This window comes from Perca flavescens, chromosome 7, assembly GCF_004354835.1.
Source record: "Perca flavescens isolate YP-PL-M2 chromosome 7, PFLA_1.0, whole genome shotgun sequence".
Taxonomy (NCBI): domain Eukaryota; kingdom Metazoa; phylum Chordata; class Actinopteri; order Perciformes; family Percidae; genus Perca; species Perca flavescens.
The window spans coordinates 10512552-10540506 of record NC_041337.1 but is presented as its reverse complement, the minus strand read 5'-3'; the positions used below and the strand labels follow the sequence as shown (position 1 = coordinate 10540506).

Here is a 27955-nt window from a genome sequence, read left to right as displayed (position 1 = left end):
ATCCGTTTTAATTAAAATAGTTTGCCAGTAACTATCTTGACCATTAAGATGGTGTTATTTGTATTTATTAAAAATGAAATTGGTTTTAGTATAGCTTTTAGCTTGTCTCTGCTTACGAAATGCAAAACATATAGTTAATAAGTGTTTTACTTTGAAAGGTCAGCCCGAAGTCACATTTTTCAATTAGGCTAGCTTGTCAGTTACCAAAGTAGCTAAGGGTTCAGGCGGAAGGAGGAGTCCGGAGCAATCTGGAGGGGGACATCCATCATGTAGTTTGTTCAGCACAGGCTGCGTGACTTAAAATTCAAGACCTCGGTGTTTCTTCCCTCCGTTTGTTCGTCTGAAAACTCATTTTTGTGTTTTTAACATCTAACCGACACCATGTTTCTGCGCGGATCTAAAAAGCGACGGTCGAGCCGCTCGGTAAGTGTCTATTCTTTGCCTTATATTTCTTAATGACTTTCACAACTTAGTAAACACTTTTGATAACCTGCTATATCATCTTCTTTTACCAGAAAACATACTTTAAGATGTGTTAATGCGCTTCTCCTTGCTCCTCTGTAATAGTTAGACCTGAAATAAAGTCCAACACTAAAAACAGCCCAAGCGGAACTTTGTCCCACCTTCACCTGGCTTTTGTGTCGACATGATTTTGTGTAAAAAAAAAAAATAAAATAAAATGTCCCACTCTTTTTCTACATTTACAATACATTATTATAATTATATACATTATTTTCTTAAACTGTGTACCAGAAAGTACATTCTTTGTTTCTTGAGTCATTTGGGGCGCCCCTGGTGCAGTCAGGAGGGGTCAGACGACGTCATAGATTTCTTACCTGAGCAGGTTGCTGTAACCTGAACATGTTTATTACCTTTGTCAGGTTTTCATTACAACAATTGATGCTCTGTTAGATTATGTGCTAGCTGGAATTTTGCCCCCAACACAGCCTATATATGGTCAGGTTATTAACCAAATCTCTGTATTCGGACCACACTAACAGCTGTGTGGCCATGAAACATCTGGCTGTGCAGCACACTTGGATTGTATCCAGACAGTGACTGTGAATCCAACTACCTCACTACTTGTAAAATTCTTAGACTTAATGTACTAGTCTAATAGCAAACCAGACCATAATACCCTTTTCTGACTTTAGGTTAACTATGTGTTAGTAGGCTAAGTTTGTATAGGCTATACATTTGTTATTTAACAGTGTTGGAAGCAGTATAAGGACTTTTCATTTAGTAAAAGTAGCATTAACACATTCTAGAAATAATCTTTTACAAGTAAAAGTCCTGCAAGTCCTTGACTTAAGTAAAAGTATGAGCATCAAAATATGCTTAAAGTACAGAAAATGTCAGAATAATGGATTATAATTATTGATGCAGTAATGTATATTACTTTATTGTTGCAGCTGGAAAGGATAGGGCAATTTTAATTAGCCTACTTTATATATAATATATAGCTTATCTTCATATAATTATACATTGTAATGTTTTGTGTTAATAATCTGAATAGTAGCTGGTAACTAAAGCTATGAAATAAATGTAAAAGTAGAAGTAGTAGTAAAAGTATGAAGTAGAAGAAAATGGAAATACTCAAGTAAAGTGCAAGTATTTCAAAATTGCAGTACTCGAGTAAATGTATAGTTATGTATAGTTACCACCAATAGTATTTTTGTATAGCTCTTGCCGTTTATGTGTAACATATTCTTTGTGGAAGGGCTTTAAACACTTAGGGCACCTGTTGACACATACAGTAACTACACTCAAGTATTAATGAATGCCATCAATATTTTATGCTCCAACACTCCATTACATCAGGACTCCAAAAGTGAGTTTTGAATCATGTTACAACGCAGATGTTAACGAGTGTATCTTAAACTCTGTGCATGTATTTTGTCTGTAGTTTTTTTTTTTTTTAACAAGTTTAAAATTATTTGTAGATTATCAGAGCAGGAAATAGATTGATTTAGGGTCTATGTTATGATATTATTAGATTAGATATCATTTGGCACACTTATTTTGATACCAATTAAATGTCTTCCTCTCCCTAGCAGCTGCATTACAATTAGGTAATAACATGTTGTGTATTAATCTGAATAAAATGAACAATACATATCTATAGAGTACCTCCTTGGCCATCCTTACAAGGATTTTCTTTAACTCAGGGACTGTGGTACATAACTCTAGTATAGATACAATATTATTATTGTAGATCTCCAATAATTACCCAAATAAAATGTAATTTTGTCAATGCAACCTATTATCATTTATTACCTTTTTATTCAATTTGAATATAGACTAAACATGAAACAAGTCAGTTCAAGGCAGTCATAACAAAAATGTCCACAACAGCTTTTTGTTTAGGCTGCTTTGTAAATTTAATTATAATAGCATTTAAGAAAAGAAAACTATGGCAATTGTTTTATGATTGTATTGTGTCTTTGTAACTTTTGTTTGGCTTTTTTTTTCTTGTTGTCAATACCTTTTTAGATAGTGACTTTCTAAATATCTAGCAATTGGCCTTTTTCAAAGCAGACATTTAGACATGTCACAGTAGGAGAAGCACATGTGTAAATAATACATGTCATTATGACTAAATCCCATTTAGCTGCTCCGGTGTCAGGGTCCTCATAAGCTGTGCTCCATTCCACAGTGTAAATAAACAGTAGTCCTGCTCCCTGTTTAGGGAATGCCGGTTAAGGGAAGTTCCCTTGACAAAAATTCCCCCATTCGGAACACCAAGGTAGATATCACTTCCACCGTGCGTTACCCTGGTAACGTAAACTCCATGGAGACGTTGCTGCTACTGTGGAAATGTTACAGTGCTGAAATAATAGATTAAGACCAGAAACAGCTACCATTGCAAAACATATTCAATCGAAATGTATGTAGCCTAACTTGTGAATAAATGTGATTTGATTAATTTACAAGATGTACAGTGCTATTCCAACGAGGCTCAATGACTGTTGGGAGATCTTGCTTTGCAACTTCCGGCGAAGTGATGAACTGTTGATCACAGTTCCCTTTGAACTGAGCATGTTTGCTCCCTACAGTTTGGAATCTTACTTATCACGGCTGAGTACCCTCTGCAGTCCACTTTGCAGGGAACTACTAGTCGATCAGAACGCACCCTAATTATTGCGCATGCTGGCACACTGTCAGGGAAGGGAGCCACCATTATTGTTATCAGTAACACCTGTGCTTTCCCTACTATAACATGTAAAAAGAAAAATTATTTAAAAAAAAAAAGGTCTATAAAGGCCCCACTCACAACAGCAACGTCACAGATAAAAAAAATTCTGTTTGACCCTCAGAGTGACCCATCCAGTTGTTAAACATTGTTTTGTGAGGCAGCAGGAAGCAGTGATGCGTAAACCATAAGAGGAGGAAGAAGTGTTGTGCTGCGGAGCCGGGGCTCGGAGAGGGCTGGCCTGCAGGCTGTCTGTTTGATTGTGTCCAGTGAGGAGAGGTGCATAAGCCCCCCCCCCCAACCTCTCACCTCTTCTGTTAATGTTTAACCCCTCCTACACCACAACATTGAGGAGAACAGCAAAACCCAAATGACAATTTGTCTCCTGGTTAGGTTAATAAACTGAACAGTGCACAGAGCTCTTTCCCTCCCACCTGAACAGTACCACCCACTCAACATTTAGTGTGGGCCTAATGACATCATTTAGCTGTATTAATCAACCATTTTCTGATATTATTGTAAGTCATCGCTTGCTGAACCAATGCAGTTGCCTTCTGGTGTCAGGTAACAAAGCTGGCAGGCTTTCAGTTTGTCCATTACCTGGTTACACAGTTACTTGGTAGCTAGAAAGAGCTCAAGCAAACTGAGGCAGCGCGGCATGTGATTAAACCTTATACCCACTTAGTGAAAACAAAGGAGCCGATATGAAAAGTCTGACGCCGTTCTTAAGTGTGAGCATGGGAGCTGATGTGAACTTTTGTGAATGTATTATTTACTTTACCCACACTCAGTTTAGAAGAAACTTCCCACTCACCACTCCCATCACATCCGTCACTTGCAGCACAACGGGCAAAACCTCATTGTTGGGCCTCAAACTTGACGCTTTATCTTTTGTGGAAAACGGAATGGAAACACGCGTGAAGTCTCTTATGTAGCCTTGACATACAGGACATCATGATAAGGACACTGTCAAGGATATGTAAAACTAACTGGTAAAGGCTAATGTTTCATTAAGGAGTAGCTTAAATTTAGGGTTCCTGCCTATTTAAATGAAACTCTATTTTCAATGAAGAGAAACACCACAGCTGGGAGCACCCAATATGTAATAATGTAGTTTGATTTTGTGATTACATAATGTGTTAATTAGAACCAAGTTGACGGGTTTTTATGCATCTTTGGATACGTTCACATATGAGACCATCTCCTGGTTATTTTGTTTTTTAAATCAACCTAATTCCTAATTGGATGGAGTGTGACCGTGTCAAACTTGTATTCAGTGTTGTGCTTCTAGGATGTCGTCTGTTAGCACATAATGGGACTTAATCCTTCAAATAATCAGTGGTGGGATGTGACTAAGTACATTTACTGCATGTACAATGTTGATGTACTTGTACTGAGTATTTCCATTTTATGTTACATTATACTCCACCATATTTTGGAGGCACATATTCTACTTTTCCCTTCACTACATTTTCTTTTGGCAGTTTTAGTTACTGGTTACTTTTCAGGGTCAGATTATTAATACAAAATATAATCAACTAATAAATGATTTATATATTTTTATGGATCAAACCGTCCGGCGGTATATAAAGTAGTTAAAATAAGCCCCACATTTAACAGCTGCAACATTAGTGATGCTTACACGTAAAGGCCTCACTAATTATAATCTGATAATGTAAATCTATATTATTCTGAAATGTGCCATTCTGCATAATGAGTCATTTTACCTTTTGGTACTTTAAGTATAATTTAATGCTTATACTTATGTATTTTTTACGTAAGTCAAATTTTGAATGCAGGACTTTTACTTGTAACCGAGTATTTCTACAGTATGTATTGCTTCCTTTTCCTACATGAAGATACGAGCATGTAGTAAGTAGGGCTGCCACCTCTTAGTCGATTAGTCGACTAATCGGTCGTTTTGGTCTTAGTCAACTAAGATTTCTTTAGTCGATTAGTCATTTTTTATCCTTATTCATGCTTAATTACTTATTTCCAAGAAACTTCTGAGCACATTTATGGTAAAAACAAGATTTAAAGTGGTGCTTTTGCAGGATTAATTGTGGAGAAACTCAGTTTTACAGATGGTTATTAACTACATTTATATTGGGCTTTTCTAGTCTTAACCACCTCTCAAAGCGCACAGCTCTGTCAATTAAATCAACTACTCGATTAGTCGACAAAATCGTATAAGTGTTAGTCAACTAAGAATTTCTTTAGTGGAGGACAGCCCTAGTAGTAAGTAAGTAGTAGTACGAGTAAGTTAAGGCTTTTCTCTGGATTCTTAAATCTTTGTTTTTCATTACATCATTATGTCACTGCTATTGTGCTTAACTTTTGATTACTGTCTGTCCTTAATTGAGAGAATGTCCATGTTGATGATGTTGAGCCTCTCATTGCTTTCATAACAAACTGTTTTAGAATTAGTGTAAATCATTATGCTGAATAAATCTAATGAATAAATCTAATAACTGGCCAATGAAACGTGATCATTACAGCGTTTCAAGCGGGCTCTTAATCGAACACAACTAAGCCACCCAGCCAACAGACGGGGCGCAGCACTCCACGATATAAACAAAATATTGCATACTTATCGCGACGCTTTCGATATAATATTGTGCAACGTGATATCGCGATAAAAATATTGAGTCGATATATCGTGCACCCCTACATGCTACATCAGACAAATAATACTCTCAGAAGAACTTCTTTATTTCCAGTCAGAAAATGAACCTCAGTGGCCAGAGATGGGCGTTTTCAAACTCACAGCTGGTTGAATGGCTGTCTGTGGATTTCCCGAGGTCCATCTTAATTTGTTGGTACGTTTTTTCTCAGACCTCTGTGACGGAGATCTGACTATGCAAGATGTCCCTGACCCAAAGCAAACCCTCATTTAGTTGCTCTGTCTCATAATGTCTAATCTAATACCTTAACCATTTCTAATACCATGTCTGACATAACTATCTTTACTTTAAGCAGTTCAAAACTGTGGCGGTGGTTCTTTATACCTAAAACTCAAGACAAGTTTAAAGCAACAAGCCTTCAACATCAGCTTCAGCTTGATATTTATTACCAAACGTGTTCTTCAAGAAGTCAAATGACTAATGTCGATTGTTTATAAATGATGTTGTGAAGAAGTTAGTGCTGATCCCGCTCCCCAACATCTTCCAGTCAAGATTATTTTTTTTTATAATCTGCTGTTAAATGTTAAAAATAACAGAGTGCAGAAAGTGTGGAAAAATGACAATGAAAACATGAACATATCAAGTGTCATTTCATTGTGTTATTGAATGGAAAGTCAGCAACACCCTGTAGTATCCTGAAGTGTAATCGCTTCTGGTCAGCTACAATTTCCAAAGGTGTTTTTATCCTGCATCTATTTGCTTTCATTCTTGGAAAGCCTAATAAATGTGAAATTTAGGAGTGTAGCCGTACACCAGGTTAAATGTACAGGCACTTTGTAGTGTGTGCCTCTCCCTGGCTCAGTCACCATCTCAGTGGGACAGCTCAGGAACTCCTTTCTAAGGGAATAACAACTGAAAGGTCCAGTCACGCAGAAGTCATCTGTACGCTTCATTTAGCCTATCTTGTCACCTTTCATGCCTGGCTCTTTTAATGTCAATCAAAGTGGCGATTAACGAGCAATGCATGACACAAGACAGATTCCAGTGTGCACAACACACAGTGAGGCATTTCAAAATGACATGTACATTATTATTTACTGTCACATGGGACTGTTCTGGACTAACTAGTTCTGGATAAAGTCATAAACATCTCCACCCTGGAACCATGTACAGGATCCTTTTTATTAATAAAAAGCACATTAAAAAAATGTCAAAATAAATTTGACTGGACCCTAAGCTGTTTCTATTTGGTTTATATCCAGAGAAACATAACTATAGTCAAAATCAGCATTTATAGACCCCCGGCTTGCTGTATGCCAAAGCATGTGTGGAAAAAAGTTCACAAACCAAATACGACTCAATGGATGAGACAGATGTTATCATGCCTTCCTTTAGAAAGGATATCTTACATATTAAAAACTAAATAGCAAAGATTTGAAAATATTTGGGGACCCTTCATTAACTATGTTAAGGATTTAGATTTAACAGAGGATGAAGAGAATGAGTACTTTTTGTGGACAGTGCAGTCTCTAAGCTTGTAGAATTGAGTTTTTTTTTTAAATGTATGCTATATCTTGCATCTGTTGCAATCAATATACTCAATTTTGTAAAGATTACCATATGTTAAAACAGGAGAAGCACTTTTTTTCTGTTAAAATTCTTTTATTTCAAAATAAATGTATGTGACTGATTTCGTGCTTCTGAAATTGAAATAAAATATTTTGGGAAGAGAAAAAAAAAGCACATTAAAAAAACCATTTTATGATCAAAATTACAAGAAAGCAAGCTGCTAATTGTTCCCAGTCCATGGGGTTTGCCAGTGCATTAGTAAAGCACTTACAACCCTCAGATATCAGGGAGATAAGATAAGCAAACTCAACGTTGCTCTAATCAAAGTAATACATTCAAGCATTTGTTCATGGGGAACTCTGCATGGGGAAAACAGGCTTGACGTGAATACTGATGGTTCAGTAGTTAGAGCTGCTGTCCTTATGAAGGTGTGTGTGGTTGGGAAAGGGAAGATCAAACACACTTAAGCAGGTATGCACAGGTACCTTGCTGTATCACATATCTGCATTTTATTGCTTTGCTCATTAAACTCTGTTAGCGTCTGTGCATGTATTCTGCATCCTAATTTGTAAAGCCTTTGAGAAGAGCAATTGCAGTTTTTATAGGTTAGTTTTGTTCATGCAGCCTACTGTGATAACCTTGCCAAAACGGCAGCAAATATGGGGTCTTGCCTTTTGTTTTGTTTTTTCAGACAGAAGTGCATATGAGGCACATGCTTTTTTCCTTCTTCTCCGAATGATGGAGTGGAAAACGGTAGTGTCAAAGAGGTTTTGTTCATTTCTTCCCCATTTCTTTTTTTTTACTTTTTTTTGGGGGGGGGGGTCCTTAACCAAATCAAGGGGGTCCTCAAAGATCCTTTATATCATATGCTGTACACATTTGTAATTTGTGATATTGGGCTATATAAATAAAATTGACTTGACTTCAGTCCCTTTATAAGGGGGGGGGAAATAGTTAATGCTAATATATATAATAATAATATAATAATAATGCTAATAATACAGACAAATGTTCTCTGTGAACAGTAAGCTTTTATAACAGAAGATAGGAGAGGTGCCGTAGAATGAAGGTATCACAGAAAAAGAAAGTGGAGACAAAGTGACTACATGGAGAGGGAAAGGGTGCAGCTCTCATCCTGTGTCTGCTTCCTTCCTCTCATCTCTAAAAAGAAGCATGTGTCTGCAGGCTATAGTCTGCAAACACATACACACACACACGCACATACAATTGGATCACAAGTGAGAAATGAGGTAGGTGGTTTAGTGTTTGGCTGAGTCAGATGCACTGCTCAGCACTTCTGTAAAAAGGCATTTTTGAGATGTTACGCCCCTCGTTATTCTGTATATCCCATCAGTTATAAAACAGTGAAATTCCTTAAACTCACAGTTGAACTGCAGCTACGTTTGAGGACTGGTCTGAAGCAAACAGGTTTACCTAGGGGCTAAACTCTGGATATCACTGCTGGTTGCGTCTGTAGGCAGCTAGTAGGCTTAGTACCCACTACAAGATTTAGTCCTCATTCCTTATTGTACTGACTAATGAATCCAGTAGAGATAACTTTACATTCAGCTGTAAGAAAACCATGTTATCTTCGGTGTCCTATAAGCATGAAAACACATTTTGAACACAGAGGTGTATTCAGACTCACTGTCAGCAAGCGCACTCACAGGCTGTGTCAAAAACAACTTAATACAGATGTTACACACATGCCAATCACCACAGTGTGCAGCAGGCATTCTAATGGTTTATATCTCTGCCAGTTGAAGCTCACACAGTGACATGATGATGCATTTCATGAATGGACGTCATCAAGTAATGCTTTGGGAATGTATAGACAGCCCATACTCCACCTCAAACACTGGTGAACGAAAGGCTGAAGCGACTAAGTGCATTCGGCTTGTGGCTTAAATGGAAACACTGCCCACCCACCCCCTCAATATGATGTTGATGTTTCTGCGGCCATGTCTCGCAAACACTGTATGTGCTTACTATGTTGCTTTAACCTTTAACTGTCTTGTGTCAAAAGGTATGAATGGTTCTCCACGGGAAATGATGTGAGCTGAAGGGAGTTTGTGTTTTGTTTTCAGCAGGAGGAAGAGGACCCGGACAGAGGGCAGCCCTGTCTGCACTGTGGTGACCAGTGCCCCGGCTTCCGTGTCCATGGCTGGAGGTATGTCTTAAACATTGCTGGCGCTGCCTGTTAGCTTAGCAGGAAATGTTTTTCCCATACTTTTATATTCACCTTTGGTAGAGTTGCACTCTCTCCTGTTGCTTTTTGGATCTTGCGCAACTTCTGATAATAACTAGCTACTTAAAAGGAAGGTTTTTGTAGGCTGTTATGACACCCAAACAATTTCAGTCTCATTTTGTGCACAGAAACATATAATGCATACAATCATTTTAACTGCTTTTGACTGAGTTTTGATTCTTTTACACACCAGCTATTTTATATTTATATATATATAAAACACTCAGATTTTCTGCTGTGTGTGTGTGGGTGTGTGCGCCTGTGTGTGGGTGCGCCTGTGTGTGTGTGTGTGTGTGTGTGTGTGTCTCTGTGTCTGTATGTGCGCACCTGTGTGTATGCGTGCGCGTGCGTGCTATCATGCGTGTGTAGTGGCATATGTCTTAGGAAGGACTTCAACATTGCCACCAATTGAAATCAGCTTATCTGTGATCTGTGTACACGCTGAGTGCAGATATACATTAAAAGACAACAAACATGACCCAGTCAGGGCTCCACATGATATCCACAGAGCCGATCAGCCTTACTGACCCTGTGGATATGAAGAATCAGGGCTCATGAGTTCCATTAAGCCCTGACAATTGAAATGGAAGCAGTTTGGCATTTAGTGGATATCTTCATGGGATTACAAATTGTTCATCCTGCAACATGGGCTGTTTGTCTAAGCTCCAGAGATTTAAACTTAAGACCTGTTCATATGTTGTTGTATTTGCTCATCAGGAGGCCTTTAGGGTGAAAAGCATTGTGTTGCTAGATACAACAGATTTTTTTTCTTTAGCGCAGATCGATGCGTTCATCTGCAAGAAGTCGAGATCTAATCAGCATTAAGACCAGTGTTTCGTAGGATGTCCATGCTGTTTTTTTTTTTTTTTTTTTTTGGTAACTGTAGGAGGCTCGGCAGCAAACATGACTTTCAATTCTTGCAATTACTGCTTTTTAAATGTAGGCACAAGCCACTTGAAATGTCAGCCTACACACCTCTTCAGCTATTTGTCCAGGAGTTGTTAACTGTCAAAGGCTCTCCCAAACAACCATTTATTTCATTCTGTTCAGCAGGTTTCTGCATGCTTTCATTTGAGCCCCCTTTTCTTTTCTCTCTCTCCTTCAGTCCGTTAGTAAATATCCAGCTGGTTGGGTCTCTTGGTTACTCTAATCCTGTCAATCACGCTAATAAGATTAGGCCTCACTGCTGTGATAGAAACCCTCTCGACCACTTCATACCTCCCTCTGCCTCCCCCAATGTCTTTCCATTTCACTGCTGCTTTCCTTTTCCAAATATGACATTTGTATTTCATTTAGTTTTATTTATATATATATATATATATATATATATATATACACAGTACAGGCCAAAAGTTTGGACACACCTCATTCAATGTGTTTCTTTATTTTCATGACTATTTACATTGTAGATTCTCACTGAAGGAAACTATGAATGAACACTTATGGAATTATGTACTTAACAAAAAAGTGTGAAATAACTGAAAACATGTCTTATATTTTAGATTCTTCAAAGTAGCCACCCTTTGCTTTTTTGGTACAATGCAAACCTTGGTGTTCTCTCAATGAGCTTCATGAGGTAGTCACCTGAAATGGTTTTCACTTCACAGGTGTGCTTTGTCAGGGTTAATTAGTGGAATTCTTTCCCTTATTATTAAAAAAAGCAAAAGGGTGGCTACTTTGAAGAATCTAAAATATAAGACATGTTTTCAGTTATTTCACACTTTTTTTGTAGTACATAATTCCATATGTGTTCAGTCATAGTTTTGATGCCTTCAGTGAGTCATGAAAATGAAAATAAATAAAAAAACGCATTGAATGAGAAGGTGTGTCCAAACTTTTGGCCTGTACTGTATATGTGTGTGTATATATATATATATATATATATATATATATATATATATATATATATATATATTTATTTATATGAGTGTAAAAGAAGCGTAAATCGTTTGGAAGGAAGCTGAATGAGCCACATTATACATTTCATTTTTCCAAGTACATTGTGTTTACTGAATGCAGACTCTAAGGCTGTAGAGTACAATCACTAGGTTTGACACACAGCTAGATGTTTGTGTGTGTGTGTGTGTGTGTGTGTGTGTGTGTGTGTGTGTGTGTGTGTGTGTCTTGAAAAGAAGAAGAAAAAAGGTTTCTTTCTGGTTACGAAGGCTGCATTCACAATCCCAGATGGGAACTGCATGGCTGAAGCCAACTGTGGCTCTGTGATGGAGAGAATAAAACAAAAAGCGCAGGAATGCGTACTTCATGTAACCAAAAGACTGTAATTTTATCTTTTAGCTTTTTCAGTTCTGTTCCCTCTATTCAGATCAAGACAAAAGCGTAGAAGTTAGGATGTAATCCTAAACACATGTGCTGCTCTCTACCTCCGGCCACACTCTGGTGGAAGTCTAGCCCGTGTATGCATCAGCCTGTTTACTGTATCTTCGTAGTAACAAAACATAATGCTGTGGGTTATGGAAGTTTCTCCGTCATGCGTCCATCTGGAGGACAGATCTGAAATGACGTTCGGGTGAGACGGCAAAGAGACATGTCTCGTTTAGACGTTTCTGGTCTCTCAGCTGATCCAGGAGAATGAGGAACATGAACGTGATTAAATGATTGAGATTTATGGGGGTCAGTTTTTGAGACCCCAGAGTCCCGTGCTAATTGCATCTTCCTTAATTACCAATTAAGAGTCACACCTTCCCTGGTGGAGGAGATCATGCAAGTGGCCACAGGCTTAGCCGCTGATGCTCGCTGAGAGGGAAGTGATCCATCTTCATTCTGAGCTTTCTCAGACAGAGCTCAAAGTGAGGTGGGGGGCAGATGGTGCATCCGCTGCCCAGCAGCAAGGGAATTGAGTTACTTCTGACCCACAGGTCCCCGCCACGCTTCAAAAGGGTTCGGAGTAGCCATTGCTATTAGTCTAGGTGGCCATGCAGCAATTACTCAGTCACTAATTAGTGGCAGGGAGTTATAGGACAAGGCCCATCTGTTTCTTAAAATCAGATCTAAGGAGGGCTTCACTCCTGTAGTGATTTATAGATTATCACACAGCAGCACACATTTAAAGCAGAGGATTATTTTATAGCTGCTACCCTGGATTCCCCACCAGTTTTGGTAATTATTTACAGACCTACATTATATCTGTACACCCCAAAAATTGTGCTCTAAATTGACTGTTGTCTTAAAACTGCATTATGGTAGGGCTGCAACTTATCTAACAATTATTTTTATTATTGATTAAATGTGACGATGATTTTCTTGATTAATCACTTTGCCAGTGAAAAATCTTCCATCACAATTTCCTAGAGCAGAGGGTGACATATTCAAATGATTAGTTTTATCTGACCAGCAGTCCAAAATGAAAAGATATTCATTTACACTCATACAAGACAGAGAAAAGCAGAAAATCTTCACATTTTAAAAGCTGGAACCAGAGAATGTTTGGCATCTTTGCAAACTAGTTGCAGCTAAAAATAATAGTCAATTGACAAAGTTGTTAAACTGTTACTTTTAACACATTTGGAGCATGAAAGATGAGAGATCAAAGAAAGAATACATGAAGAATGTACTGTAAGTATGCTGGGTCTTCTCTAGCAGACATGTCATTACTGATATTCATCCTTCGTGATTGACCAATGTCCGATGAGCTGGTGTGTCGTGACTTCATGAAGACTAAAGTCATGCCGTCTGCTCGATATTTCACCAGAGACACTTTGTTGTCATGCATGCACCATCTTGATCGCATAATATGACAAATACTGCACAGCACAGCTCATAGGCTCAAAATCTGCTCCACTTTCATTTCTGTGATTAATAACTGCATCAAAGCAACAATGGTCCATCTGTTATGAATCAGTTGCAGCAGTCTGGTCTAAGGAGAAAAGACACCGTGAGTTTACTCTTCACCATTGTCACTTGGACACCGACGTTTCATATCTTCAAAGGCAGCGTGAGTAAATTGTCGGGCTTTACCTTATCTTTTTAAGTACTTTTGGTTTTTTAAAAGCACATGAATGTGTATGTACCTTGAGAACTGTGTTTGTATTTTCTGGAGTGTATGGTTGTGTTCAGTGCCTTTTGTTTGCGCCCAGTGTCATCACGGAGGAGGGTGGGAGTCGGGGGTTAAAAAGAGCAGAGCAGACAGAGAAGTGAGCACATGGAGAGGAGCTGCCATAGAACATCCTGCTCTTACTGACAGACAGACAGACAGACAGACAGACAGACAGGCTGACAGTAGTAGGCGCCTATGGGATGTGAACCTTTACAGAACACAAGTCTGGATGGGACAGCGTCAACGGGCCAACCTGGACTTATTTGTCTTGATTACAGCAGGTAATGAAGAAACCATATTTTACTGTTTACTGTCTAAGAAGACTAAAGGGACTAGACACTCAAACAGTCATTACGTGTGTGTGTGTGTGTGTGTGTGTGTGTGTGTGTGTGTGTGTGTGTGTGTGTGTGTGTGTGTGTGTGTGTGTGTGTGTGTGTGTGTGTGTGTGTTAGAAGAGGATTCTTCCTGACTTTATGTTGTTTTGTACACATATCCGTATGGACTTCAGATGCAGAACATGACATTATGTGCAGTTAGTGTTGTTCTTCAACTCGCCTGTACACAGTTGGCTGCTTATAACGTTATCTTAACAAAAAGACTACACTATTTGTGGAAATGCCATTTTATTTAAATATAATAATATGTACACACATTTGAAAGTACAGGCTAATATCATGCTGGACAAACTCAGGTCAGTTTGGGATGCAGGGGACGGGTGGACAAGCCTTAATCTCTGTGTTCAACTAATTAAAATTAATTTGAAATCCCCTCAGCCAAAGCAAATTAAAGCTGTTGGATTTCCAGAAGTTCAAATGAGTTTATTTCTGCTCCATAACGTGTTAATATTTAGTTTCATTTTACTTATGTTTTACTTTTCCATCAGCAACAATAACAGCACCAGCTGTACCAGCAGTCTCAGTAACAATGTTTTGGGCCAGCAAAGCAAATCTGCTTGCAGATTGTTGATTTCTGTCCAAAGCAGCATCTGCTGTGTCTCCTGGTTTATATTGCACATGGCTGGTAAGTGCAGTTCCCATGTATTTTGTGGGTTTTATTTGTCCATGCAGCACAGTTTCAATATGCACAGATGTTGTACAGAAATATAGTATTTAATTAATTTGCTAAGCAAAAGAGAAATAAAATGGGTATGTTTTTAGAAAAGCATTCCCTGTGTCATACTATACTTGTACATACTTTGGGTGTGCTGATTTTCTTATTTGTAGGTTTAGCATTTTGTCTGTTGTATATGTAGTACAAGTATATTTGGGGTGCCCTGGTAGCTCACCTGGTTGAGCATCCTTCCCCCATGTATTAAGGCTCAGTCCTAACCGCAGTGGCCCGGGTTCGATTCTGACCCTGAGCCCTTTGCTGCATGTCATCTTCCCTCTCTCTCCCCCCTTTCCTGTCTTCTGCTGTCCTATCCATTAAAGGGCAAAAAACAAACAAAAAAATCTTTAGAAGTATATTTAAATGTTTGGCACGTGCACAAACCAGTCTTTGGTAAAACTCGGCTCTAATGGCAGGATAATTGAGAGCAGCCTGCACACAAGAGAGACATGATTTGAGACTCCCCTGCATACTTTCATACCCCAAATTCATTCAAATTGCTACTTTGTCATCTTTCAATTAGTGTAGGTTGCATGTGGGGCTTTGCACCCACTGCACTGGTGATTATATCATTTCATCATGTAGAGGCTGGTGGTGGTGGCGGTGGTGGGGTGAGACGTGGTGCATCTGCCATCTATCCCATCGTGCCAGGTCTCCGGCTGTGTCCTCCTACCCACTTACATAGGCATGTGTGTCACACTCCCCCCTCCTCGTTTGCTAACACTCGCATACAAAGGCACACACACACACACATATATACATGCAGCTGGGGTCAGATTCATGCCATCATGGCTTTAACCTAAGCTGGCTGTATTATAGTATTTGTATTGGTTCTACCTGCTGGGCGACCATGGTCATTTAAGGTGCCACTGCCAATCCAGGACAGCTGCATATTAAAAGCATGTGCTGCCCTGGGCCTTGGAAAGATACAGTGGTCACATATTAGCATTTCTTCTCTCTGTTTTGTCAACTCCTTAACAATGAACTGGTGTTGAGTAGAGAGAGTGGAGCACATTCACACTGACATGCTGTTGCTAACATTTCAAAGACCTTTTATGAGACCATTGATTAGAAGAGGAACACTCATGGAGTTTACAAGCTGTGTGTGTGTGTGTGTGTGTGTGTGTGTGTGTGTGTGTGTGTGCGTGCATGTGAGCTTTTTGGTTGAGTGGGGGTTGGGTGCTGGAATAAAGCAGCTTTGTGCCTTGTGAACTTGAGCCACAAGTGCCAGCTGGCAGACTGTTATGCAATCACAACAGAGATGCACACATGTGATACATGCTGCATATGGCCACATTGTCACATTCACACACACACACACACACACACACACACACACACACACACATACGTGACACCCACACCTCTGTGTCACCCCGGGGCGCTTTCCTTCTGACTCCACCGGTCCCACAAACAGGCACACCCGCCTCCAGACTGAATGTAGGGAGGAGTCAGAGGACGAGATGGGGTGTAATACGAGGCTGAGGGAGATTATTGCTCCCATCTTCACCTCCCTCTCTTAACTTCCACGGGATTGACAGTGAGGCTTATGTCAGCGACCTCATTTCCTGCTTGTTTGGTAGTAGCTCGTTTGGGATGTGCTGGTCCTGATGTAAGATCCTCAACAACATCTGTGATGAGGTTGAGTTTCTTCTAATTGTGTAAAATGCATTAGCAGTACACACTATACATAAACAATACGCAATTTAGACGATTTGTAGTTCTGAATTTTCTGTGAAATCCTGAGTTTTAATGATCTGGAGATTGTGGGTTTTTTGTGTACCGGTGTGACAACTGTTGTATTAGTAATATTTGGCTGCAGGGAGTCCCGTTGAGTCAACCTCAAGAATGTGTGTGGGCTGGTTTGTGACATGATGTCTCCAACGCAAAGTGTGTTCGTAAATAATGCGGTTATAAAGAAACTGTGGGAGTGCCGGTATGAATGTTATTATATGAGGGTTTTTACTTGAAGTTTTGTTTTGTTTTAGGAGCTGGCCCAAGTACCTTGGCTTAATAAGAGTCAGTTTTTTTCTTTTGGCTTAATTGTAGGGTTCAAAAATCAACTGAACTTTGAATGTTTTGTATATTTTCTTTGTATTTCTCCATTGTCAATTGCTACTGGAAAACAGGGACTCGTAGAAATATGAAGTCTTGAGTTAACGCTGTGGTTTGCACCTTAGCACCTGAAGCACCAGGAGCACCCAGCTTCTTGAGTATTTGACATTTGATCAGCTTTGGCTTGTGTTGTAAATCAGCAACACAAAAGTCCTCAGGGATGAAGCCTAAAGCTTTTCCTTGTCTCCACAGGAAGATCTGTGTACACTGCAAGTGTGTGCGAGAGGAGCATGCCGTGCGCTCGGTGCCGGGCCAGCTGGAAAAGATGATGACGAAGCTGGTGTCGGACTTCCAGAGACACTCCATCTCCGACGACGACTCGGGCTGTGCCTCCGAGGAGTACGCATGGGTCCCACCTGGGCTCAAGCCCGAACAGGTAACAGCCGCGGTGCAGAGCAGACGCAGAGTCGAGACAACGCAGGCACCCATGATGCACGCTTCCACTTGGACATGTTCATACATACACAGACTGGTGTATTATGGGGAAAAAAAGTATTCAGTGTGTTTGATTTATGACTGTAATTGAATAAATTGCTCTATAAACGAATAAATGGCTCTCTGTACTCTGTCATTTATGCTCTTTATGTGAACACGCTTGTCTCCTCCTACAGGTATACCAGTATTTTAGCTGCTTGCCAGAGGACAGGGTGCCTTATGTGAACAGTCCAGGGGAAAGATACCGAATCAAACAACTGCTGCACCAGCTTCCAACCCACGACAGTGAGGTAACATCACTGTCACCCTGACTTTGGAGCTTCTCAACATTGGCTTCCCTCCTGGTGTATTGTAATAGTGTGGTGGCATTTCAAATACATACAATCATTCAGTCTAACAAGTGTGCTAAATCATAACATAGATGCTGTGTGTGTGTGTGTGTGTGTGTGTGTGTGTGTGTGTGTGTGTGTGTGTGTATATATATATATATATATATATATATATATATATATATATTGTTGTTGTTGTTTTTTTAAGGTTATTCTTTACATTTCCAAACATTGTTTTTTTCTTTTAATGTCAGGACATTTTTTTTTTTACTTTTTTTGGCTGATATTGTGTATAATATACTGCTATGTCCCATATTTTACCTTATTGTTATTTGCAGTTGTTTATGGGTATATTTAGAAATGTCTGCATCACACCCATCCGTTTGACTTGTATGAGGCTCTTAATGCCAGTAGAAAGCTGTATACCTCAATGGGTTTATTAGACACTCAATTTTACCTCACTGTTCCCTCAGTATTTACAGGAACTGGTAAAGATAATTCAGTTTTAAGGCTCCATTTGGGTGAAATAATTTACAGTTACACATTAAATGCATAACATGTTTTGCATTAGTCAAAGCTAGCAATTTTTATCACTTACAATCTAGTTGCTTCTCATGCTCACTTTTAGAATTAGTCAGGATTCTATTCAAAACGAGACAATGCATTTCAGGAGGCATATAAACAATGCATTCGTTCGAAATTATAGTTGTAAAATGAACAACAAGACTATAACACAGATTTTATTCATTTCAAATAACCTAAGAGGTAACCAGAATATCTTTTTGTTTCCTGCAGTCCCAGTACTGTAACTCTCTGAACGAGGAGGAGAAGAAGGAGTTGCGTTTGTTCAGTCAGCAGAGGAAAAAAGAAAGCCTGGGCAGAGGCGTCGTCCGGCTCTTCCCAGTAACTATGACGGGAGCCATTTGCCAACAGGTAGAGCAACATTTTTATTTTATGTTTAGAAAACGTTGCAGATACCTGAGCAAAGTGGAACTTTCCTGCACATGGTCTGGGAGTGTGAACAGGTGCATGAGTTCTGGAATAAAACAACATCAATAATATCTGATGTGATAGGATGTCAAATTTCTGCTCACCCGATTGTCTTGTTACTTAACGACGACTCTAAATTACACCTGCTTGGGAGACAGGAAAATTTGGCTAGCCGGATCAACCGCAACCAAGAAAATGCTCGCTTTGTATAAAACAGTGGTTAGCGTATTTTCTAGACATAGCTATGCTTGAGCTCTCTACAGCAAGGATTAACAAAGCCAAATCATCGACTATAGACCTATGGAAAAGCGCAGCAGCACAAATATCAGACCTAATGACCTCAGCACCACAAGAACTAGAGTGACTAGGCAAGGTGTGATCTCTGTTTTTGCTTATTTGTCTGTTTTTGTTTTCCTCAAGACCGCAGAGGGTGGGGGGTGGGAGAGGGTTGTTGTTCTTGTTCAATTGTGTTCAAAAATATAAAAATAATAAAAAATGTATCTAAAAAAACAAACAAAAAAACCCGATTCCCTCATGAGACAGGCCAGCATAAAGCTCTCCTTATATAAACACAAATGCATGCAAGTGAAATAAAAACACATCCGATCCATGCAGGAGAAGAATCTTTTTATAGGACTGGAGATGGTTCAGGTGCATGTAGATGCAGGCATAGCTCAGGGGCCACAGCATCACACGGATTTAATGATTACAGGGCTGTATAAGCAAATTGCTGTGCAAACTGCAACGTTGCCCATTTGTTAAAGGATATATGATCTAACTTCCTTCCCTCTGCACCACACCCCCACCCCAAACAAATCTATTTTTCCAGTGTGGCAGGCAGATCTGCGGTGGAGACATAGCAGTGTTTGCCAGTCGGGCCGGACACAGCAGCTGTTGGCACCCTCAGTGTTTCCAGTGTTCCACCTGCAGTGAGCTTCTGGTCGATCTGATCTACTTCTTTCAGGAGGGACAGATCTACTGTGGCCGGCACCACGCTGAGAGGCTCAAGCCCCGCTGCCAGGCCTGCGATGAGGTGACTGTCTCACCGAGATCCCCAACCTGTCCCATAAACACTCCTCAACAGCAGGGTTTCGCAGCAGGTCTCTAAAAGCAGTGTGGTGGAAGTCAGAAAGCAAGAAACTGAGAATCTGCCAGGTGTTTTACTATTGCTAGATTTTATCATGTGCCTGATCACTGCATAGTAGAGAGTATTTGCAGATTTTTTCTGGCAGTGTCTTCTTGTTTTGAATGGCTTCTCAGTGTGACTTAAGAGATTAGTTGACATAGTCGACTAATGGATCTGCCACGACTGACCTACGAGAGTTCTAAGCCTGCCACAGGACATCGGTGGCATCTTTTTTCCCCCTATCTTGTTAACCCAAATCCTCAGTACTCATTTTTACAACTGATTTGTTTATTACTGTACCCATAAAAAAGCATCACTACTGTGCTGAGTGACCTCTCTGTCGCCCTCTCTTCTGCTGTTCTGTCTGAATCCTAGGTTATTCTAGCAGATGAATGTACGGAGGCAGAAGGAAGATACTGGCACATGAAGCACTTCTGTTGTTTTGAGTGCGAGGCTGCGCTGGGTGGTCAGCGTTACATCATGAGAGAGAGTCGACCATACTGCTGCTCCTGCTACGAGTCCATGTACGCAGAGTACTGCGATACCTGTGGAGAAAACATAGGTATATAGGCTAACAGTTATTATCAGGCAGATGTTCTTTACTATTTCTTTGGAAACACTTTAATCTTAAGTCCCCCCTGTTTAGCATTAAATATCACAGATGTTATAAATGCTTTATTTATCCTAGCTATAAAATTCTTAAATTTACGATAAGTATGATCTTTCACTCATACTCATTCATTAATATTTAAATTAACTAGAATGAAGTGGTGGTTGTGTGGTATTAGTACAATGAGTTCAAATAGGGCTGAACCAATCAAAACGGCAGTACTACTGATATGAATACATACTGTATACACACACTAAGGTAACAGAGAGCTTTCAAATGACGTGTAATCATGAACTAATTTCCTCTCAGGTATCGATCAGGGCCAGATGACATATGAGGGTCAGCACTGGCACGCCGTGGAGTCGTGTTTCTGCTGCGCCCGCTGTCAACTGCCTCTGCTGGGGCGCCCTTTCCTCCCTCGAGGGGGGCTCATCTTCTGCTCCAGGGCCTGTTCGCTGGGCGAGGACCCCAATAACTCCGACTCGTGTGACTCGGCGCTGCCGAGCAAACCTCAGCACAGACGCTGTGACACAGCAGAGAAACCCCAGCAGCCGCAGTGCAGTTCTCCACTGCAGCCACAAGAGGGCACCAACCCTCCTATAACTCTTGGAAAAGACTGCATTCATACTGCAGTGGAAAACAGAGGTGATGATGATGCTACATTGGTGTCATACTCAGATGTTATGTAGGTCGCGCCACCAAGAAATGACCCTGTAAGTATCTTGTAGAGACTTGTAGTCACCGCTTTGTTTGCTCTGCTTCTCTCAGGTGTCCACTGCACTGCTCCGGTTCAAAACGGACTTCCTTTACCCAGTGGTCATCCTCATCCTAGAGGCTCGTACTCACCTCTTCCCCACATCCATCTAGGAAATGGCTTAGGTCCATCTTGGCCCAGCGACCTTCCACATTACAGTTTACTGCCAGGGGACTCTGGTATTAAACCTCCTGTCGGGGATCTCCAGTTCCAGCGAGAGCGGAATGGAAATACTGGACTAACTGGTCTTAATTCAAGAGGAACCTCTACTGCTAAAGACTGTAGGAACTGGGTGGAAAGGACGAACCAAGTAATGCAAGGTATCAGAAATCACTCTGATGCTTAACACAAAAAAAAATCATGGTATCAATTAGAGATGGCCCGATACCATTTTTTGCTTCCCGATACCGATTCCGATACCTGAACTTGCGTATCGGCCGATACCGAGTACCGATCCGATACCAGTGTGTCATATATTTTATTATGTTTTAACAGCTGTATACTATCCCTGTATGGATGTGATATTATTTCTATCTTTGCTGTCAGTCTGGCTCAGGTTAAACTCTTTGTGAAACATGAACAAACACAGAACTTTCTTTTATTTTCCAGTTTGACAGACAGTTATAACGGAAAAAGAACCTAAATAAACTACTTTAACGTAGATTTTCTTTAGGGCTATATTACTTGGTATCGGATCGGTGCATAAACTCCAGTACTTCCCGATACCAATACCAGCGTTTAAGGCAGTATTGGAGCCGATACCGAACATCTCTAGTATCAATATGAAATGATTATAGAATGTCCTCTGATTCTGTCTAACAACAATGTGCCCCCCCTGATTTTCTCTCCGCAGTCTTTCCTCCTCAGAAAAACTCACACATCATTTCACCGGAGTCGCCTCCCCTCTCGCCCAACAACACATCCGTCCTGCCACCTCCTCTGCCCGTTAAGTCTCGTGACTTAATGCCCCAAGACTCCCCTCCACCAAACCTCCCCCTACCAGTGGTCAGACCCTCTGATTCTCCGCCCCCGCTGTCTCGCAGTGGCACAGCTCGGGTCAGCTTCAGAGAACCAATCAGCAGCAGCTACTCCGTCGATGAGGACGAGGATGAAGACGAGAATGAGGAGGAGCTGCGAGAGGGCGTGGAGAACCAGCAGGAGGAAGATGAGGTGGACGGAGGTTTCGGAAGCAGGTTGCATCTACAGAAAGGCATCCCACCGCAAATGGATCTGCTGGGTAAGAAAAGGCTTTGAGAGAGTTGAATATGAAGTCAAATACAATTTGGGAACAGGCCCCTAGCCAGCCTAGTGGAAGGGAATCTTTTTTTCTTTTTTTTAAGTGGACCTTTTTGCAGTTTTTACCTTATTTTGTATGTAATTATGACGTTCAAATACTTCATTTTGGTGACTTTTTATGCACTAATGTGCTGGATTAGCTTTGTCTGGAAGTCAAGTTAATTTACTTTTTGCCACAATTTCTATTTCCACCCAGATGGATCCTCCTATCACCAGAGGAGTCTGCAGCGAGGGTGGGGCCATTGCCGTATCCCCTCTGACCCTGCTCTCCACCCAGGCCCGGAGAGGCGCTCCCGACGCTCGCAGCCCGACCGGCCTCGGCTGGACACCCTGGACTGGAGAGGCGAGAAAGAGAGGGATAGCCAGGGCTCCGCCAACGGCTCCTCACTGACCCTCAAGCTGAGCCAGTACAAACACGAAGACTGCTCTACGTGCTCTTCATCCTCAGACTCGGAGGAAGAGGGCTTCTTCCTGGGACAGCCCATACCTCTCCCCCCACAGCTCCGAAAGCAGCAACCTGAGGAGGGCAAAGACAGAGAGGGTGAAGAGGAGAGGGAGGTGCAGAGAGACTGGGGACTGAGAGGCAGCATAAGGCGGAGAAGAGCTCACAGCCTTGGTGCAAAGGACAAAGATAAAAACTGTGCTATCTCCTAACCCCTAACATCAAAACACAGCATTTTATTTTCTAAATGATGGTGCACAACAAGAACGAATGGCCTTTCATTACTCTAGTATTCAAGCTGTTTTTCTGTTGGTAATGTAGATCCAACACGTGCAGACTTTTCGGAAAGGTGAACCACAGCCATTGTTCCTGACACACTACTTAGCAAAAGGAAGCACAATAAACCGCAGAAAAGTCATTACCTTTTACTTTACGATATTGACTTCTTATTGGTCAACCTTTTGAGATGTTACAGTGTGAGTATGTGGTTAGTGATGAATGTGGAGTGATTAACATTTATGTTTGGATTCTATAGAGATGACTCACTCCTGTGTCCGTGACCCTAATGTTACCGCTTCTTAACATTACCATCATTTACATATGCAAATTTGCAGTAGCACGTATGACCAGGAACAAGACAGCTCATTCCTCCATTATGGTTTGTAAAAGGAATATTAAATATATGTTATTTTTAACTCTACCGTAACCATTTTTTCTGTGCTCTTATGTGCAATTTGTATATGGCTGTAATATATTAGTTATGAATACTAATGGACAAATTTATGGAATGGAGTATGACCAACTTTGGCAGTTTTATGATTATCAAAGTATCACACAAAGGAGAATTTGAGTACATTTTGGAGTTTAAATTTGTTGCGTGTGTTTAAACAAAATACTGCAAAATTTGTATATGTTCATGTCTTATTTTTATATATTTGGTGTAAGTCGCTGTTCTTTCTTATTTTTTTTAGGTAAAAGGAAGAGATTATAATTTCCGTTTCTTTTATTGTGTCGGATAACTTTCTGGTGATAATAAATTTGTCTAAATTGTTTGTTTGCTTGCTTTGTACTTTATTACACACTTTACACACACTCAACACAGACCTTTGAGCTGCTTGTCAGCATGCAGATGAACTATGATACCAGCAGCAATTCCTTATCGTCTAGCTAGCAGCACGTTAACAATGGCGGGGTCATGTGACCAAAAGAAGTCCGTTTATGGTTTTTATCAGGTTAGTATCCTTGCAGGAGAGCCATCGGACCAATCAGCAGGAGGAGGCGGGCTCAGGAGTAGCACACATTAGTTGTCAAACAGGTTTGTCTTTAGCAGCTAACTTCTTTCAAACACAGGACAATGTGTGTGTTCTCCCCAGCAGGACAGCACAGTGTTCGCTGGGCTAAAACCAGAAACTCAGGGGAACAACAGGCACTGTCAAGGTGAGTTTTCTGTAGACCTGCCAAAATAATAAAAAAAAAAACTGTCTAACAACTAACCCACATCTTTTATAGAAGTAAAGTTGAGCTTGTCAGGGCAAGACTGGTGGAGGCCTTGAGTACATTTCTTCTGTTGTTTACCTGCCCCCTTTGTGTGTCATTTGGCTTCCTGCTTCGCTCCATGTTTGTCACGTACTCTCAATGGCAGGACAGGCTGGCACTTGACTCCGAAACATTCAATTAGTGGCTCTATTTGTGTTTGTCTGACTCCCCTCCAGGCATTCCTCTTTGCTTTGTAATGCCGGCCGGCCAACGTTACCTTTTTTAATGATATGTATCACGGTGCTGGCTGTTAAGTTTTTGTCAACTGGGGAGATGTGTAGACTTGAGGGCAGGTTAAGAATGGCGGTACCGTAAGGTTCACAGTTCAATCAGCAGGACTCTGGCCTGGCTCAGACCGGAATGGTAAGTATGTAGAGAATGTGACTGGCAGATGCAGACTATTTCAAGTATACACAGAAGGGCCTGCATTTACCATGCTCATGACTGCGACCTTCATCGCAGTTTGAGGCTTATCACTGTACACAAAGAGGGATGAGATAAGTTGAATCTCGTTGTTATGGCTTTACTTAACCTACAGCGGCTTGTAGTCCAGGAGGAAGCCTGCTACAAACGTGTGTGTGTGTGTGTGTGTGTGTGTGTGTGTGTGTGTGTGTGTGTGTGTGTGTGTGTGTGTGTGTGTGTGTGTGTGTGTGTGTGTGTGTGTGTGTGTGTGTGTGTGTGTGTGTGTGTGTGTGTGTGTGTGTGTGTGTGTGTGTGTGTGTGTGTGTGTGTGTGTCCGTCCTCCAGACAATAGCTTGTTGGCAGCTGTCCTGATGCACCTCCCCATCTCACACACACTTCTGCCACTCTTTTTACAGGGCTTCTGCTGACTGAAAATGAAGTGTCGGTTTTATTGTGTGTTTGTCTGCGGAGAGATGGATGACTAAGATGTATTTGTTCATATCCTGCAGTGCTGGCAGCCAATGAACTTGTAAGCTAGAGAAGGGTTCAAGTGGGTGATTGGCTGCAGTTTTTTTTTTTTTTTTTTTTTTTTCTTTTCTTTTCAAGGGGATTGTTTATGGCTGAAGGTGTCTTTGTGGAGTTGGCTGTGTCCTGTCCTTGTAGTACTAAAAGTGTCTGAAACAGACACTTGACTGTCTTCAAAGGTACATGTTTTATTGACTGTTCATTTGAGTTCTTTTATTGAGCTCCCTGTCTCCTGACTGACGTCTCTCTTTTCCACAGGAAGTCGGGGAACTAGATTTCAACTGAGATGTTAAGATTACATCTCTTCAGGAATGGAATGGAGGAGAGCATGAGGCAGCTGTACAGAGGAACAAATACAGTCTTCTTCTCTTTGCCATTTCTGCAGAACCAAGGACACTTATTTTAAGGTGAGAAAACAAAATTGTGAATAGACAGTGCAGAGGGACAGGTACGACTAGTTTTCACGAAATGCCTTTGGAGACTCTCCAACACACAGTGAGCAAGCAACCGGCGATGACTGCAGTAGCTGCTACACCGCCACGCTTGCGGCCCAAGGGGCCAGTGGGGCCAGACTTCTACCTGCAATTCAAGACTGCAGCAGGCAGACCAAAGCAGAGTGCGGTGGAGAGGCTGGAAGCAGACAAGGCTAAATATGTCAAGAGTCAGGGGGCTCTTTCGAAACAGCAGCCAGTCAGGCCTCCTGAGGTGCGTAAGCCTCTACTAAACCCTGGCACTGCTCTGCGGCCCACCAGGAAGACGCCCACCCAAACCAAACCAAAGCAGGAAGGAGTCCAGCTCGACTTGGAGCATCTGAGTAACCTGATCAGCTGTGATGGTGATGGTGCGACTGCCAACTCAGGTGACGGTAAAGCCCTGGGTGGTGCTGCCACTTCACACGGCTCTCCTCCTTGCCCCACATCAGCAGGAGCACAACAGAAAAAGGAGAAACCGTGTCCGCCCCCTCGTCCTGACTGGTCCAGTCCAGCTAAAGTGAGATTAAAAGCCTCTGGACCCGCTAGGGTCGAGAGTCCTGGCTCTCTCGGGTCTCCAGCTGCAGGACACGTACGCAGAGTGGACGTCATGCCTCAGGCCAGCCCTGCGAGGGCGCCCTCCAGACCACCTCAGTACATCCGGCAGCCCCTTCAGCCCATACCTGTACACACCCAGTTTCCACTTCCTTCACACCTGCGTCCCTTCCACACCAGGACGACACCACGTCCTTCTCCTCTGAAACCTGTTGTCGCTCCATCCAAACCCGACAATCCTCTCTCCTCTCCAGCTGAAACCCCCGTCCCTGCTTCACCTCTCCTCAACCTCCCTCTTTTCCCTCCTCCCTCCCCAGCGATTACCCGTTTGTCCTCCTCCAGCTCGAGGAAACGCCCCTCTCTGACCCGGTCTAAATCGGATATGAGTGACCGATACTCCCGAGCTGGGACCGAGCTGGAGCGCTTCTTCAACCTGTGTGGTTTGGACCCTGCAGACCTCCAGTTGACTGGATCGAATTCTGACATTGTGTCCATGGCCCGTTTCCGCAGCGTGAGCGCTCCAGGGTCCGAGTGTGCAGGCTCTGGTAAAGAAGATGAAGACGATGAGGAGGAAGATGCTGGCAATGCTGCAGAGCGAGTTCCCTATGGCGTTTCTGTCATTGAGAGAAATGCAAGAGTGATCAAATGGCTGTATGGACTCCGTCAGGCCAAAGACAATGCAAGTAAAAGTACCAATTTATAGCATGGTGTTAAATGGTCTATGAGATTTAAAATGAAAGTTAAAATGTCAATATTTCAAAATTGCTAAACCCATATACCCATCCCATGATTCAACTGTGATAATATAGTGATGGATGCAATTTGTCTGCCAACTAATTACTTCCATTTGGTTCCCTTGTTAGTTTTAATTTTTTTAAATTTTTGTTTTGTGAAAATTTGATGAATGTTATTTAGATTTTTCAGAAAACTGTGTGTCTCATAATGGGGATGTGAAAGTGTCATCTTGTTCACGATCACGCAAATCAACCGCATTAAAGATTGAATGATGAAAGCCTCTTGTTTGGTACTCAGTCATTTTATTTTAGACTAGAGCCCGACCGATAAAGGATTTTTAAGGCCGATATCGATACAAATATTTGGTCATTTAAGAATCCGATATTCTGATATATCGGCAGATATATATATTTAAAAAGAAAAAATCCAGAAACTCGTAACAAAACAGATTTCCTTAATTTTAGTTATTTGTGGTTATTTATGAGTCCTCACTCAAATATGATAATGCAGTTTAAAAATGAACTTCTTAGTTTTATTGTCACAACAGAACAGAGGAACATCAAAATATATTATGTTCTGATAAATAAAATGTATAATACAAACTCAAGATATGAAACTTAAAGGGTTAAACACGAGTGTTGCCAACAGGGATGTTGTAGAGCGCCCTCTGGTGGACAAACCATACAACGCCAACACTCAGAACATGGTTGAAGGGTGTTTCGTCCGTTTATTTTTTTTAATATTAATTTATTGGCCATTATAAATGCAGATACCGATAGTTTGGAAAATGCCTAATATCGGCGGATAATATCAGCCCGCCAATATATTGGTCGGGCTCTA

At 41.2% G+C, this 27955-nt stretch overlaps 2 protein-coding genes across 4 annotated transcripts; both read left to right on the top strand.

The window, feature by feature from the left end:
- Nucleotides 1-137: 137 nt before the first annotated feature.
- On the top strand, nt 138-23944 carry prickle3 (prickle homolog 3). The gene is made up of 11 exons (XM_028583631.1): nt 138-423; nt 9474-9556; nt 17103-17286; nt 17522-17635; nt 18470-18607; nt 19494-19697; nt 20166-20352; nt 20710-21045; nt 21169-21474; nt 22008-22391; nt 22647-23944. Exons 1-11 carry the CDS (start codon nt 382-384, stop codon nt 23102-23104), a joined length of 2436 nt encoding a protein of 811 aa, XP_028439432.1. The 5' UTR covers nt 138-381; the 3' UTR covers nt 23105-23944.
- A 187-nt stretch (nt 23945-24131) lies between these two features.
- On the top strand, nt 24132-27392 carry fam110a (family with sequence similarity 110 member A). 3 transcript variants are annotated; one of them, XM_028583633.1, is made up of 3 exons: nt 24499-24791; nt 25437-25534; nt 25614-27392. In XM_028583633.1, exon 3 carries the CDS (start codon nt 25824-25826, stop codon nt 27081-27083), a length of 1260 nt encoding a protein of 419 aa, XP_028439434.1. In that variant the 5' UTR covers nt 24499-24791; nt 25437-25534; nt 25614-25823; the 3' UTR covers nt 27084-27392. The 3 variants fall into 3 exon arrangements, with proteins under 3 accessions (XP_028439435.1, XP_028439433.1, XP_028439434.1); XM_028583634.1 differs by lacking the exons at nt 24499-24791; nt 25437-25534 and adding an exon at nt 24132-24329 and having other exon boundaries at nt 25618-27392; XM_028583632.1 differs by lacking the exons at nt 24499-24791; nt 25437-25534 and adding an exon at nt 24132-24329.
- The last annotated feature ends 563 nt before the right edge of the window (nt 27393-27955 follow it).